The sequence below is a fragment of the Brachyistius frenatus genome, unplaced genomic scaffold, assembly GCF_029030835.1.
Source record: "Brachyistius frenatus isolate BFR_SWC_R1_liver_20210118 unplaced genomic scaffold, ASM2903083v1 Contig_46, whole genome shotgun sequence".
Taxonomy (NCBI): Eukaryota; Metazoa; Chordata; class Actinopteri; family Embiotocidae; genus Brachyistius; species Brachyistius frenatus.
Genome location: NW_027210645.1, coordinates 2,930,561 through 2,947,267, shown reverse-complemented (window position 1 = coordinate 2,947,267; position 16,707 = coordinate 2,930,561). Strand labels below are relative to the sequence as shown.

At 43.4% G+C, this 16,707-nt stretch overlaps 1 protein-coding gene across 7 annotated transcripts in view; it reads right to left on the bottom strand.

The window, feature by feature from the left end:
• Nucleotides 1-16,707, bottom strand: part of trioa (trio Rho guanine nucleotide exchange factor a) — an 83,719-nt gene that overhangs the window by 36,300 nt on the left and 30,712 nt on the right. For 6 of the 7 annotated variants that reach the window (XM_069703442.1, XM_069703443.1, XM_069703447.1 and 3 more), the window contains exons 3-9: nt 12,490-12,564; nt 9,337-9,451; nt 7,359-7,551; nt 3,879-3,983; nt 3,504-3,700; nt 1,572-1,824; nt 656-778 (exon numbers count right to left, since the gene is read on the bottom strand). In XM_069703442.1, coding sequence (XP_069559543.1) covers nt 656-778; nt 1,572-1,824; nt 3,504-3,700; nt 3,879-3,983; nt 7,359-7,551; nt 9,337-9,451; nt 12,490-12,564 — 1,061 coding nt within the window. Of the gene's footprint in view, nt 1-655; nt 779-1,571; nt 1,825-3,503; nt 3,701-3,878; nt 3,984-7,358; nt 7,552-8,700; nt 8,965-9,336; nt 9,452-12,489; nt 12,565-16,707 lie in introns of those variants that run through there. The other variant, XM_069703448.1, reaches the window with a different exon arrangement.

Genomic DNA, 16,707 nt, shown 5'->3' with positions numbered 1-16,707 from the left:
TAAATGTGCACCAACCATCTCGCATATCTAACAACAAAGGCAACGACTACTAGCCAATCAGAGGCAGAGTGGGGCGGGTCTTTACAGACACTTTTCTGCAAGTCACTCAGCTTTTCCGATTAAATGCATCTGCAGATGTAAATAAATCCCATCATATGCAAACAATTGACCAAAATCTTAAACTATAATGAAGAGAATATGTGCATGTAACCACAGCTACTGTTTCTCATCCATGAGCAGCATCTCGAGCGACGAGATTGATCCCTCCTCTCAACAGTTTCATAATAGTTATGTAAGGCTGCCTGTGGATAGAGAATAGGATTACTTAATACCTGGTTGTGTTGCTACAAACACGCAGAAAATGTGCAGAGAAGCTCAGGCTGCTCAAAACAAACACTAAAACACAGCGCTAGAGGTTGACGCTCAGTGCAATAACCATATGATTATCGTTGCAGGGCATGGACTCAAGTCCAAGTGGGCGGAAAAAACATTACCCCTTGCTGGGAACCAGTGTGTGTGTGTGTGTGTGTGTGTGTGTGTGTGTGTGTGTGTGTGTGTGTGTGTGTGTGTGTGTGTGTGTGTGTGTGTGTGTGTGTGTGTGTGTGTGTGTGTGTGTGTGTGTGTGCGCGCGCGTGTGTGTGCGCGCGTGTCTTACCATGCAGTTCATAGCGAAGTGGTTGTGCTGGGTTTGCAGCTCTACGGCGTGGGGGTGGTTGTTGCCAATCTCTGTGTAGCCTGCCAGGAACAAACCCTTGTTGTGCATGATCCAGTCAAACATCTGAGGCACGAGCATGTCAGAACAGACACAGGACAAAAAACAACCCCAAAAAATGAAAATGTTAGCCAGCCAAATGAAAACATACACAAAAACACAAGGTACAGGCTCACGCTAACTTTTACAGATCATTGCAGGAGCAGGTCCTAACAAACAGCTGGGACGTATCCGTGTGGGTAAACCTGAGTGTTTGTGCGCTGCCGCAGTGTTCACACAGTTGTCATCTTTCCAGGCCAGAATACAGAGAAATGGACTGCCTCTATTAAGAGTATCCTCTCAGGCTCTCCTAGGGAACAACTCCTGGCCTATGGTGTCCTAGCAACAAGATCCTACTACTGCAGTGTATCCAAGACTGCAGCTCTCTCTGTTGCTGCAACCTGCCATTTTCTTCCACTCACTCAAACATGGATCTCTGAATTTCTCTCCTCTATTTTGTGCCGCAGCTGTCTTCACCTGAGCTGTCTGGGTGGCAGTCGGAGGAGGTGGCCGAGTACCTGCAGCAGCTACCCTCAATCTTCCTGCCTCTTATCCTGGGGATGTAGCTGCTTAGTTTTTATGTCCCATTTTATGCGTGAAATAAAGTTTAAGGCACCATTTAAGGGCTAAAATAAAAAAGATAGCAGTTCATGAAGTTTCCACAAACAGCATCAATCAATGCCTTTCAATGGGTCTAATTAGGTTTTTGTACATATTGGCAGCTGTCTGCCCTACAGTGCTCACCAGCCGTGTGTATAGATTACCACTACATCACTGCCCTCGCACTGTACGCCACCCCAGTTTCCCACCGTCCACCGACCTTCTCTGCGTCCTGTTCGAACAGGCGGAGCTGGAAGCACTGATCCAGCTGGAGCTTGCGGACGTGCCAGGCCTGGTGGAGGTGCTGTCGGGTGGAGTGCAGCTTGTCCAGCAGCTGGGTGATCCGGGGCACCAGGCCCTGGGTGTCGGCGTTGCACACCCCGCCGCCGCTGCTGCCGCTGCCGCTGCTCACGCCGCTGCTGCTGCCGTTGCGGTTGGAGAAGGACTCGCTGCTCTGAATGCGCTGAAGCAGCCTGGAAATAGATTTAACGGGAGCGTTAATGTCAAGGTTGCTGTACTCAGATTTGTGATTTAAGAGAGGTTTGGCATTTTACACCATGTAAAATATGTGACATGAAAAAAAGCTTGATTTGACATCACATAAAAAAAGATACAATAAATAAGAAATTCCACTCTTAATGTGCAGGGATTGGATAACTACTCTAAAAATAGATCTTATTCATGTTTAAATTCAAGGCAAACAGGAAGCCTATGAAGTATTATGTTGACATAAATTACATTTGTGGGGACCAGAAGCCTGTACTACAGAGCAGGTTTAACATGTTCAGGATATCTTTCCGTTATCTGGCTTAACTAAACCTAACAAACTTGATTACATTAAGCGGTCACATAAAGCTGGTTAACAACTCCCAAAATCAACTCAGTTTTTCCCAATAAAACTATGAGCACGCTCACATAAAAGGGGCGGGGTTTGCAGATTATGACCAATCACAAACATGGACATGCAGTAGAGTGGTATATTTTACAGTGTATTACATAAATGAAGAGCAAACTATATAAAGAACTTTAACACATAATCCAGGCTAAAAGCAGCACAGCTGCCACGTGCAGAAAGGACAGCTGGCAAAATATATAAATAAATAAAAAATATATAAACCACAGATTGTGTGATTGTGTAAGATAAAAGGCTGATAATATCACTGCCCTACCATTAGGGCTAGAGTACATCTGACTATAATTGTGTGTGTGTGTTCCATTAAATGATTGTGTTGCTGAGATGTATTCTTATGGTGTTCATGGTGTCTTTTTTAGCCTTATCCTCTCAACTGCAGCCCTGAAGGGGTTAAACGGACTGAAAACAAGAAATAAAAACGGAATTTGAAGCAGTAGGTAGGCTTAGTTCCATATCTTATAAGCACAAGTATAAGACTTCAGTGCTTTTATCAGTCTATGTTGTAGGATGATATTGTTTACTAAAACAAAGAAATGAAATCCATGGCTAACATAAAAATCAGGGAAACTGAAAAGGTGTCTGAGCATCGAGCTCCAGGGGATCTTCTACGAATAGTGATGCCATTTTCAAAGAGAATTGATTGATCATTTGGTGGTGCTTTCATATGTTGTAATCTGTTATCTCCAACCTAACCTGCTCTGGAGAAGGTTTGGGTTGCTATATTGGTTACCATGGCCATGTATCCCAATAAAGAAGTGAACCAGCTTTGAAAACATCCAGTTAAACCTGAAGTTATCTTAATAACTGCAAATCCTGCTTCGTAGTACATGCCTCTGTTTGTCTTTTGTTGTTGTTGTTTTTGTTATTAGATACAAGTATTTTAACTGTATTTCCAAATATTTACACTACAATGTTTTGTATTTTTTTTAATGTGAATGCATTCTGTTTTCCTTGAATTATCCCCTTCACATAATGATTTTTTTTTTCTTCAAAGAACTGAATAAAGATTTTAACCTTCAGTTGAAACTCAGTTCACATCAGCTTCTAATAAGAGCATCATAATAATAAGGATTATTTACACACAAGACCACAACAGCCATGCAAAAGGTTGCATGTGCAGTTTTCACGACAATATGGACAAAGAAAAGCCAAAGGGAATAAAGACCTTCGCCCTTTGATTGATTCATTATTTGAACAACACAGAAAAGCTGAAACAGCAGTTTTTTTTGTTTTTTTTACCTCTGTCCCTCAGTGTCCAGCTCCTCTATAGGAGCTTTTATGACTTTCTTCTTCAGCGTGGCGTGTTCCTCTATCATCCGCCTGGCTCCTTCCAGGTCCTGCGGAAAGTCTTTCCTTGACACGGTTTCCTGCATCTCCTCTAGTCGAGCCAACATCTGGGTGGCGTGACCCGAGAACTCCTCAAATGCCACACGCACCTGCACAAAAACACAAACAAGATGCCACCCGAGCAAGATGCGATGAATCCCTCTCCCAATCCCTACCAGAACCCTGCATGTTGCATTCGGATGTCACTGAGGATTTTTGGGCTCTTGAGATAGATGTAAAGATCAGAGAGAGTTTTGACTTGACAGCGTGGTGATGGGCCGGTCTCACCTCTATCCACTCTTCATGGTTGTAGTCCAGGCTGCCGTCAAAGTCCGCCGTCAGCTGGGACGGGTCCACGACTTTCGTCAGGCCTTCTAGTGACACCATGGTGGTCTAGTGGAGGAAAGAAAGCCGTGAGCGAAACAAGGAATAAGGGAGGCTTAGTTGGATGACAGACACTATCTCTCCTCCTGTTGTTCGTGTTTCCTTCAGGTGCTGCTGAAAAGGTTGATACTTAGAAAAGACATGACAAACCTCTGGTTCCCAAAAAATGACATTTTTTAAAAATTCCAACAAAATTGCAGAAACGTGGCTCTGTAATTAATAACTTAAGCACATTTTATCCTCCTCAGCCTGTTAATTCAGCACTGCAGCTTCATGATACCACAAACATGCTAAAAAAAAAAAAAAGCACTTTTTACACAACCCGCTGTTTTACCTGCAACCAAACAGCTCCTTCACACACAACGTGTCGTCCCTTCTAATCTCAGACTTGAACACTTAAAAGCCTGCCACAAGCATCTCTTTGATCACCTCTCGTCGTCCTTTCACTTTGGAGAGCAAGTCAAATTCAAATCCTCTCGCTGCACAACAACTGCATCTTACAGTATCAATTTCAGAGCTACACGGAGGAAGCGTCTCCCTGTTTGGTTTCAGTGCCTCAGTGTTTCTGCTAAGCCACCTCCGCACACACACCCCCACACACATGGCCAGCGATGGATGGAGACCGAGCGGGAGCTTGATGGACTTTTGTGTAGGCCAAACAATGCAGAGATGCACCGTTGTCCTTGGGTAAAAAAGCACAATGGCTCTCACCTGGGGGGAAATACTGATAACTGTTATGTTCGCTTTTGTTGTTCAAGTTAATTGATTTGTACTTTGTTGAATGGTGACACAGAGAGAGAGAGAGAGAGGGGGGGGGGGATCAGGTCCATTTGGGTGGTGTGATTTATCAACAATCAGAATCGGGGTTGCGCTCTGCTCTGCTCTGCTCGGCTCTCCATCTCGCTGCTTCCTTTTCTTTGAACTTGACGCGAAGGGGAGGGGAGAGAAACATGTCGTATCTACCTCTGCTTTTCACTACTCCGAGTGAGGAGAAAATCCTTGATACAGACCCACCTGCTACAGACACAATTTACAAGCTGGACACACACGTTCATGTCCACTGTAGTCCTAGCAACAAACCTGTGTCAAATTTACCTGAAATCTGTAATAATAAAACCCCCGACCTTTAGAAATGTCATTAAAATGTACAGTGTAGGATCGTGTAGTGACACATGACGACAGGAACACATACAAATACGCATGCAGTAAATGCAGTCGATGCCCATGTGGCTCGGCAGGGAAGGCTTGTGGATAATTGTAGCCTGCCCTGGGGCTATTCTTCCTATCAAATAATCAATGTGATGTCGTCAGACTACAATGGACCTGTCTGCCTGTGTGTGTGTGTATGTGCGTGCGTGCGCACGCGCGCGCAAGTGAGCAATCAAAGCAATTTCCACAGAAGCTAAAGGGGAAAAAATGCCACTCAGCATCAGAAGCAGACTGAACAGGAATCCAGGCACACACTGTTCAAAATAAAAACAGACTCTACCTATATAACAGTGCATGAGCTCATACCAACCCCTGTTACACTGCTACAAGCGAGGATCTGATCATTATGATAGGAAGCGGGGATGTTTAAAGACAGATCAAACAGGAGAGGCGGGAAAACTGTTGTCTCGTCGCCATTGCAGCGCATTTACTAAACAGGCTGCGAATCAGACGAAGGCATCTATAATGAGGCCAAGTTCAGTCTTCTGTACGAGCAGTAGTGAGCACACGCTGCTGCGCGTTTTGGTGTCCGATTAGAAGAACAAAACAGACCGGGTGTAAAATTAAGCCTGTTCTTGTGAAGATGTGATTAAATTAGCTGTGAAAACTGCGTTCTGACGCTGTATCTGCTGCGTGCTGTTTTTTGTTTGAATGTGATGACATTTGTTCCTCTGCTAGATAGACGGCTGGTTGGATGGAGGCAGCGGGGAGGGGAAAATAATGAAATGTGCTGACAATGAGCAGCTCAGGATTTTTTTGGGGGGGAGAGGGGGGGGGAGGGTACAGCGGTTGTTATCACAGCTCAGCTCAGCTGCGGAGGATAGTGGACTTTTTTCTACCTTCATAACACATTAATTCCATTCTAAATATAGAATTCTCTTTTAATGCTGTAATGGCTTTTAAAAATAGTGTCCCAATATTTCAAGGTACTTCATATTCATCACAAAACACTGAAAAATAACTTTGAGACAAAACAACTGAAACAGAGCAAGTGTTATAGTTTTAACTGTCTGCATAAATCGAACAGTCTGCCTTCAAATATTCAGCATAAACTAACATATTACTGATGTTTTGCAGCCAAACACTTCCACACCACTGCAGTTGCTCCTTTTTTAGGATCTAACTCCTCCACCATGGAGCCGCATTCAGCCATAATTTATTGTTGCCGTGTTTCTTATGTAACAACGAACATCAGAGTTACGCTGTCTAACAGTATGATGGCATTAAGTCAATAAATCACAATATTGTCATTATAACAATATGATTTTTTTTGTAAATCATATTAAAAATGATACTGATATTATTGTGAAAGATACACTATGGCACACCTATTTTTAACTAGGCAGCATATAATTGCATAATAAAACTTATACGGTTTTCAATTTGACAGGTGAGATGATACGTTATCAATACGTTTACATGTATTTTCCTTTAGCTTTCTGGAGCGTTTAGGTGCTCAGTTGACACATTGAGGAGTAGGTTATGGGAGTAGTTAAAAACTATACATTTTCACATAATTTTTGACTATTATCATAACAGTTATTCAAAAATACACACAAAAAATATAATCACAAAACATTGTTAAAACAAGGCTACAATTTTCTCATTCTCCCATAATCAACACTCAAAATAGTTTTTTTTCTGTTCATTTGTCTCAGATGCTGTGAAAAAAACACCTAAGTGTTATAATGGTCGAGAAAACCCTGAATGTGCTGCTGTCCTGTGTGTTAATCTCCATCCATTAATCTATACCCACTTTATCCTGAACAGAGTCACCACGGGAGGGGAGGGACGGGCGGGGGGGTAACTCAGCTGACTTTGGGCAAAAACAGGTCGCCAGTCCATCGCAGGACAGAAAGACAGACAGAAACAGATAACTATTCACGGTCCCATTCCCACCTACAGGCAATTTAGGATCAACAATCAACCTGACATGCATGTGTTTGGACGGTGGGAGGAAGCTGCAGCAGCCGCAGAAAACCCACGCAGGCACAGGGAGAACATGCAAACTCCTAGGCTTATAACTGTTGCTTCTATCATTCAAAAGATTAAAAGTCCTCTTTGCAACTTTTATATTTTACTGAGATGATGGTAAAATAATCAGTTTCAGCCTTAAATGCACCTCTGAGCAGCAGAGTATATGATTGTTTTTTTTTTTTTTTTATCTCATCCTACCTCGAATTCGAACTTCGAGCTGCCGAAGTTGGTCCTCTGCTTCTGCCAGAAGTTGTCTGGTTTGATGATGAGGGCGACGTGGATGCAGGACGGGAAGGACTCCTGCAGGATCTTCAGCAGAGGCTTGATGCTGTCCCACTTAGAGCCGCGCATGTCAACAATGACCGTGAAGCCATGTTTACACACCTCCTCGCTGGGATGGAGAGGGATGGAGGTCGGCGGAAGTGGGCGGAATTAAAGAGGCGGGAGAGAGGAGGAGGGAGGGGCCGAGAGAGAGTCAGATTGGAGGGAGTATAATCCAGAGGGAGAGAGGAGACAGATGACAGGCGTGGGAAAGGATGAGAGAGGGATGATGGGGAGAGAGAGAGAGAGAGAGAGAGAGAGAGAGAGAGAGAGAAAAGAAGAGGGAGATGAAAAACAGGAAAAAGAGATAAAAAAGAAAGACAATCAAAACAAACAGTGAGATGACGCATTTGCTGTACTGTGAGAAGCCTACGCAGCAAACACACATCCTCCACACACCCACATACCGACACACACACACACACCCACATACCGACACACACACACCCACATACCGACACACACACACACACCCACATACTGACACACACACACACACCCACACACAGAAACCTGCGACGAATGAGTCACAAATGTGTGCATAAATATACACATCAGCACATTTGTGCATCAGCAGCCTCTCTCCCCTGTGGAGCTCTGTTCTGGTCAACATTAGGGTCGCACACACACACACCTAAATCACCTAAAACTACAATGATCTAAGATATTACAAGAAATACAATTTGTCTTCATGATTTAAGGAGTGAAATCTTGTGTTGCTCATTCTGTATCTGTCTATTTGAACCTATATTGTACTTGTTTACGTCAAAAACTTCGAACATTCCTGCCTCTTTTCTGACATGTTATTTTAACATCCTTCTGTTAATGCACCTCCCAATATCTCCATCCTGCTCCAAACCTCCCTCTCTCACTAACAGCCTGTCAGTAGACGGCTGTTGTGCAGCAGTGTGCAGATGTTGCCTTTCCCAAAATAGAACACTTCTGGTCACCAAAACAACGCCACACAGTTCAGAGGGATTATAAAGACATGCAAAATATGACACGATGACAGCAAGGTTCCCAATGCCCAAAATACTTTTTTTTTTTTTTTTTTTTAAAGTAAAGAAGGTTCATTTACAGCGTGATTTTTAAACCTGCACACACATACATATAAAGTAGTGACTGAGAGCAGACAGAGAGGAAGGATGGTTAGAGACGGATGGGGAGGGGGAGGAGGAGGAGGGTGCCGGGTTTAAAGGAAGCAGGAGAGATGTTTTACCTGGGAGGTGAGGAGCTGCTCGCCCACAGTAACTGCTGCTGCTGCTGCTGCACTGCCTCGGCTACTGCGACACTTTGTTTTGCTTTCATACACACACTTGCTCGCTCGCTCGCTCCCTCGCTCACTCACACACACCTCCTCACACATGCGCTCTCCATCTCTGTCAGCTTTAATCTCCCCTCCCTCTCCTCCTCCTCCTCCACCTCCTCTCCCGCCGCTCTCCTCTGCCTTCTCTCTGTTGATACCACTTGGTTTGTTTTCTGTTATACCCCCTCCCTCTCCCTCTCCTCCCCCCCTCTTGTATTTTAGCATCTCACCACATCTTTGTAGCTGATATTCTGGCAGCCGAGAAGCTGCAGCGAGCTAACTGGTCTTGAATTATTACTCTCTCTGTGGCTATCTCGCCCCTCACATACTCATCTCAGCGCTCTCACGTGCGTCCTTATAGGGCCTCATCCACTTGCTGTAGATGTTTGTTTTGAGGCACTGCTTCTCCTTTAAAACTAAAGAAAACACACACACACACACACACACACACACACACACACACACACACACACACACACACACACACACACACACACACACACACACACACACACACACGCCACAGAGCAAAGGTAATGACTGCGTTACCTGGGGATGCCGGCGAGGTACGCGATCAGTCTCCTTAGGTCGTCCGTTCGTATTCTGTCGTGGTTGCTGCGTGATGGGAACGTTAACACCGGACCGCCACGTCTGTCTCTGCCACCTGTGGCGACACACACACACACACACACACACACACACACACACACACACACACACACACACACACACACACACACACATTAGAGTGAGAACATGTCTACATTTGTGTTGTGTGATGTAATGCACAAACCTGCCATTGATATCTGCAGTTCACAATGCTGTTTTAAACAGTGAATGAGGGAGAGAGAAATTACCTGAGGATTATATTTGTGCCTTTAAATCTGCAGAAATCTGACTGCAGGACAACAGTCATCACGGTAGAAAGTTAGCTAATCCATTAAATGAGATGCTCAGCCGGCTAAATCAAACAGCCTTGGTGAGAGATGGAACTCATGGAAGCGTTAAGAGACCATGAAACACAACATTTTAGAAAGGTAACAGGAAAAATTCTGTCTGAATTCAAAAAGAAAGAACTTCCTAATTAATTAAAATACAACAGTCCACACGAGGAGCTTTCCTGTATGTTTTGTCTGTCTGTATATTTGAGCTGAAAATTAAGTGTATCTGCCCACAAATGGCTAACAGCCATGCTGCAGGCTGTATGAGGCTGCACCGAGGCGCAGCAGTGCTTGGAGCTAAATGTTCGTGCTAGCTGATAATAAGCAAGTACAGCATTTTTCATTTCAGCCTCTTAGCTTCACATGTTTGCATGCTAAATTTTGCTAATTAGCTGTGAACACAAAGCACAGCTGAGGATTGAAAACTGAAATTATGACCAGATGGTGGCGCTAGAAGAAAAATTAAAGGATCCCACACAGTTAATACAATTCTTCCTGACAGGAACGTAAATGTCTGTACCAAAGACCAGAAGATCACCAAAGCTAATACGGCTCATCTCATGTTGTTCTATATTCAGTCTGGACTGAAGAACCACGCAACAGGCTGAAACTATATAAGCTAGCATCCGCCAAACTGTTGCTTACAGGCTCACTTTTCTTCAGTGTGACCCTGGAAACCCCGTTTTCATTGAGGTTCGCTCTGCCACTCTGAAGGACGGACCAATCAGTGACCAGTGCTGGTGGTCAAGTGCGATAACGTTGAAGTCTGGAAGCATATTTTTCTAAATGTAGTCTAGGCCTGTCAATCAAACCGACATAACCCCAAAACACATCTTTTTGAGGCCTGTTTTCAATTTAATGAGGGGATTACTTTGAGACGGACAGCTAGAAAACTATTAAGGACTTTAGTTAACAACACCAAAATAATTAATAATACAAGTCAATAGAGCCTGAAGGCATTTTGGAGCCAACCTCTAACCTGGTAGTATTGCAGCTTAAGGCACTTCTGCATCTGCCTTATTTTTCAGACCCAGAAGCTACGTCCACTTTTATATACAGTCTATGATCCAGACTCATAAACTCATGCAGTGAATTGGGGTCTGGTAACACCAGGCTAGAGATGTGCTGCCAACTTGCCTAAAAAACATTCATATAAATCAAATTATTCAACCATTTGCTCTTTCCAAACACATTCCTATTGAATGCCTGGTATATTACTCAGGAACTATGCATAACTTGTGTATGTTTACAGTGTCTCTGCCTTCTAGAGCCTGGTAGCCTGAATCCAACCTTTTAAATATTATTTTGCCTTTCTATGTAGTAGTTGGGCAACATTTGGGACTCATGAGGCTGAATTGTGAATATGTTGTAGTGTAATAATATTTTGCTCTTCGTCTTGCAGAGGCAAAGAGCTGCTTCACTCACGTGGGAACTCGTAAACACAGGCTGACTGTGCTCAGCCCACAAATTAGTGAGTTCAGTCGGGTTGCTGTGCGCCTGTAGGCTCGACCCGGCTGCTCAGAGGAGAAAATCAAACGCTCACGTGGCAACAGGCAAACATGAGAGAGGGCAAACATGGCCGATTTATTAAGGGGCCGGATTCGGGATAATAGGCTTAGCTCATTTACCCTCCTTTTCACCAGCAGCCCCTCCTTTACCTCCCTCTCTCCTTCATTTCAAAGCCAATTATTCCGCCGGCCACTACTACGGGATGCGCTCGCTCACAGTAAGCCATCTCCATGGCAACGCTGCCCTGTCTCCCCCGCTCTCAATTTCGGTGTGTTTGTCTGAGTCATTGTCCTCATCATTGTTTCTACCTGTGACCTTCGCTGCACACACAAAGGGACCAAAGAGGCGTCTGCACAAGACATGCACGCGCGCAAACACACACACACACACACACACACACACACACACACACACACACACACACACACACACACACACACACACACACACACACACACACAGTCATCAATTAACACACATTTCACTTTGTTGTTCTAGTTGGCTCTGTGGAGATCTACTGCATGAGTCTTTCTCTAAAGGCATGCATGCACATAGATATATCTGATTATAACACACACTCTGTCTCACTCCCTTGCACACACACACGCAAGCACGAAATGAATAATGTTTTTGTGTGTTGTACAAATAATCCTGCTGGATGTTCTTGGCAGTCCATATCTCTAGCCCGGCCTCCTGTGAGTTTTCTCTGGCACTATTCAAGAAAGTGTGTGTGTGTGTGTGTGTGTGTGTGTGTGTGTGTGTGTGTGTGTGTGTGTGTGTGTGTGTGTGTGTGTGTGTGTGTGTGTGTGTGTGTGTGTGTGTGTGTGTGTGTCAGACATGGCTGAGCTTCCCTCGGAGGGGGCAAAGACAGGCAGCTGGAGCTCTCTATTCTACAGTCCTGCTGATTCTGCTTATACAATGGATATCTGTGTGTGTCTATTGTGTGTCGAGCGTGTGTGTGCACGTATGTGTTTGAAGATGGGTCAGAGGTTAAGTGTCTGTGTCTCCGCCTGACCCTGGGAGTTTTTACAGGCATGGCTTGTTATTATGTCCTCACTGTGTGTGTGTGTGTGTGTGTGTGTGTGTGTGTGTGTGTGTGTGTGTGTGTGTGTGTGTGTGTGTGTGTGTGTGTGTGTGTGTGTGTGTGTGTGTGTGTGTTAGAAGTTAAAAGCGTTAGGGAGATGAGCTGCAGTAAAGTGTGTAATCTTGATACCTGGTAAACACACACACACAAACAGATCCATAAACTTACCCGATAGAAAGGCAACTTTCTCTTTGAGGATGGGAAGCACCTCCATCGCTCTCATCTCCTCATTTCTCCTAAAACCTGAACAGAGACAAGAAAAAGAGAAGAAGACATAGAAGTTTAAGTTAAAGAGTAAAAAAAAAAAAAAAAAAAAAAAGCAGGTTATTTTTTTTTACCCAAATTGATGAGCCATAGCTTCTTTTTTTTTTTTTTTTTTTTCCTTGAGGGCAGATTATTTGGGACAGGAGATTTTTGTCTATTTGTAATCTAGAGATCTGCAGCTTTTTAACACAGGGGATTGAGTCCCATGTTGGACTGCTTCTATCATGAGGAAAAAGTTCACTCTCCCTCTCTCTCCTTCACACACACACACACACACACACACACACACACACACACACACACACACACACACACACACACACACACACACACACACACACACACACACACACACTCCGAGAGGAAGCTGAGAGACGGTGGTTGGAGAAGCAGTAGTGGTGAGACAAAGTGAGGCCAGACGTGGGGGAAGTTCAGGGGAAACAGAGAGCCGTTACAGCTCTTTCTGCAGCAGAGGTGAACCGGGGTAAAGAAACATTAAACGCCACTGGCCACTTCAGTTCCCGTCAGCTAGAGTTAAAACATAACACCATGAAATACTGCGGATGTTAAGAGGATTCCCACATAGTCAGAGGCTGATGAATTTTCCCATCGAACAGTAAGTGTTGAGTGGAGAGAAAAAGCTTTATTTATAAGGATTCATCAAAAATGGAAAAAAAAATTAAAAATTAAGAGGACTGGAGGCGTGTTTCGACCAGAGGGCGTTTTCATATTTCTCAGAACCGCTGGAGGAAGTACAACCTTTATTTCTGTGTCGTCACAACAGGAACTGAGGACGATTATAGTTCATAACTGCGTTTTGGGGGACTTTTTGGGGGGTAAGTTTTTCCCAGCACAAGAGGAACTATAGTAACTTAAGTGAAAGGTGATTGATTCACTGCTTTACCTTCCTGTCAGACAACCCTTGTCAAAGGTAAACTGCATCATTATACACACCTAAGTGGCCTAGGTATGCCGTGATTGGTTCACACATGAGTGTATGTTAATTGGTCAAACACAATGTACCACAGGCAAACGATATTTTCAAAACACAAAAATGTAAGAAGGGATTTTTTTTAAGCTCCTACTTCAGGGTAAGTACTTTCCCACCACAAGCGGAACTATAATGATTTAAGTGTATAGTGATTGGTTACCGCTTTACCTTCCAGTCAGACAGTCCTTTCCGACAGTAAACTGTGCTGTTATATCCATCTCTTCAAAGCGACTAGACTCCCTTGACAAAAACAGTAATTTTACCCCGTAGACAGGGGTGATACTGGTCTATCTATCAGTTAGTTTGTGTGAATTTTTTTCTAACACAATAGTTTGGATATGATCCAACACAATATGACACAAACAAAGAAACTAGTCGGACACTGACAAAAGGGCTGTTGTTGTTGTTGTTGTTGTTGTATGTCGTGCAGAAGAAATGTTGATATCCGCCGGCCAACTTACATCATCTCTGCATTTCTAGTGGCAGCGCGAAAGCAAACAAAAAAAGCCTCGGTGAACTCTCTTAGAGTTCCTAGATCTCTTTGGTCTTGAAGCCCCTATTTTCATGCTGACCGTGACGATGCTAACAACCTGACGTATAGCGGGTTTAATGTTCAGTGTTATCATGCTGGAATGTCATCAGTTTTGAAGGTACTTGATCGTTAACCATCACCGTACTGTTAAAACGTTGACTTCATGGTGGTAAGAGATGAAAAGTCAGCGGATCACCAAAGCTATTTCAATTAATCTTACAGGGCCCATACAAATCTGCACCAAATTTCACTGCAATCCATCAAATGTCAGTAAATGTTGGCCTCATTGGGGTGCTAAGGGAGCTCAGGGTTCACCAAAGTGAAGGATTCATCTTCTGGGGACCATGAATGTCTCTGCAAAATGTTGGACGAACCAACCAACAGACCAACATTGCCATCCATAAAGCCACGGATAAAATTATTAACCCAGTAACCCAATTCAAGTTCTCCTTAACCTTGATAAATACTCAGCATTTCTAACTGAATTTAGAAAATGAGCCATCTCAGCTTTCAGTATTTCCCTTCCCTGTCTGCTGAAACCGCAGTCAGTAATTATCCAAATGGCACTATTAGTGAAGGCCAACAGGCCGTCAGCTAAGAAACATGAATATAAGTATAGTTACTTTACCCACTTGCCTTCATTTAAGACTACTAATCTGTGACATTTTCCTATAAATAAATAGCACTAGCTCGTATTCAACGATGAATCACACAGTAGTGGCTGAGCCTTCAGGTTTTCCTCATCACTGGCTCTCAAATACTGCCACTCTTTTTTGGGGAAAAATCCTCTGGCAAAGTACACCGGGACTGATGGTTTTTACATATTGGTTTGACTGGAATAAATAATGAGAATTGATGACATCTTTTTTTTTTTTTTTTTAAAAGCCCACAGCAATAATCCAAACTATAAACTGTCACCCTATAAATGTCAAGCTGGACCTCATGGGTGTGATGATGTCAAAGCTCCCCCTGCAGTGCTGCTAATGTTCTGTCAGAAGTGAATGAATGGCTGTCAGGAGATTTTCCAATAAGTGCAAACCTGTTCAAACAACTGCTGTATATAGACACAGAATTCCCTGAAGTGATTGAAGTCACATCCCAGCTTTGCGCACGTGCACACAGACACGCGCATATGGACAGATTGAGCCCAGATTTTGTCCTTCAGACGGAGCAGAGTTCTGGTTTATGTGACTGATGACCCAGACAAGTCATATTACCCATGTGTCTCTTTTTCTCTCGCTCTGTCTTTGACGTTCTGACTTTCTCCTCGTTTTTATCCCCCACCCGGGTGTCAGAGGAAGATGTCTGTGCTGCGGCTTTTTCGCAAGACAGCTTTATTATGTGACCTTAATCTGAGGTAAGATCTGGTAATATACTGCATGTCACTAACACACATTTTGTTAATGTGTCTGCTTAGACCGATTCAGAAAGCACAGTAGATACAGGAAGCAAAAAAGATCATGTGTGTGTACGGTATGATGATGCGCCAAACTAAGACACAATTTGTTACCGTGCATTAAATAACAAGTACTGTAAAGGGGAGGAGTAACCTCTCTGTTGTCCTTTTACTATTATTATTATCATGGAAACCTTCACACACACCCCTCCCAGGCAGTGTGTTGTATTGTACTCTCTGCTCTCAGCATGCCGCCGTATTTACGACTGTATGCTGATGAGATGCTAATTCTTCTCCCCCACCGGAGGAGATGGATGGGAATCAGCACTTGTCTCTATTTTCACTCTTCTTTCCTCCTCTCATTTGTCTCCTGCCCTCCCTCAGGGTGCCACAAAAAAAAAACAAATTAGCATGATCAACTGCATTTCCCACTGCGCTCCTGTAGAGAGCGAGCCTTTAGTTCTCCATAGATGATGCATGAAAGGAGGCTGGTTGCAGACAGAGAGTTCTTGCTCTGCCTCTATTTCTGGGAGCAACACATGGGCCAGATTTTCATCCTGTACGGAGAGCAGAAGAGTCAAATTGGCTAGTTTGTTTATTGATGAATGGATTGTTTTCTTACTGAAATGTTTGATAAAAGGTTATTAAAGTGAAACATGACTACCAAAAGCTCCCAAAGTTCATGGTGATGTTAGCCTGGGCTTTACGAAGTAGTGAGGGACAATTTGTTTGACATTTTATCAAAATCTAAATGACTTGTTTTGTCCAACCAGCAATTCAAAACCCCAAATTATACCCTCAATTTTGACTTATAAAGGAGAATTTCAGTAAATCTTTACATTAGATGTGCGGCAACCAGTCAGTGTTTGTCAGTTTTACTCGACAAACAAACAATTTAATTTTAAAATGATTACCCATGAATGTTCTGTTGATTAACTAATCCATTAAATGATTTAACATTTTGCTTTGATTTCAAATCATGTTCCAGACAAGGCCAAGAGTGGGCTGACTTTCAAATAAAACACTACAAACTACTGTACAAATGAAATTATACAGATTGTGGTTCTAACTGCATCCAACAAACCTGATGTTGAAGTTTTGCAGCTGCTTCTAACATCTGGTTGCATCTACAGCTTGAATTGCCTGTTTTTTTTTATGCTCCTGCTCAGAGACATACCAACTTAAGTAGGAGCCTAAAATATT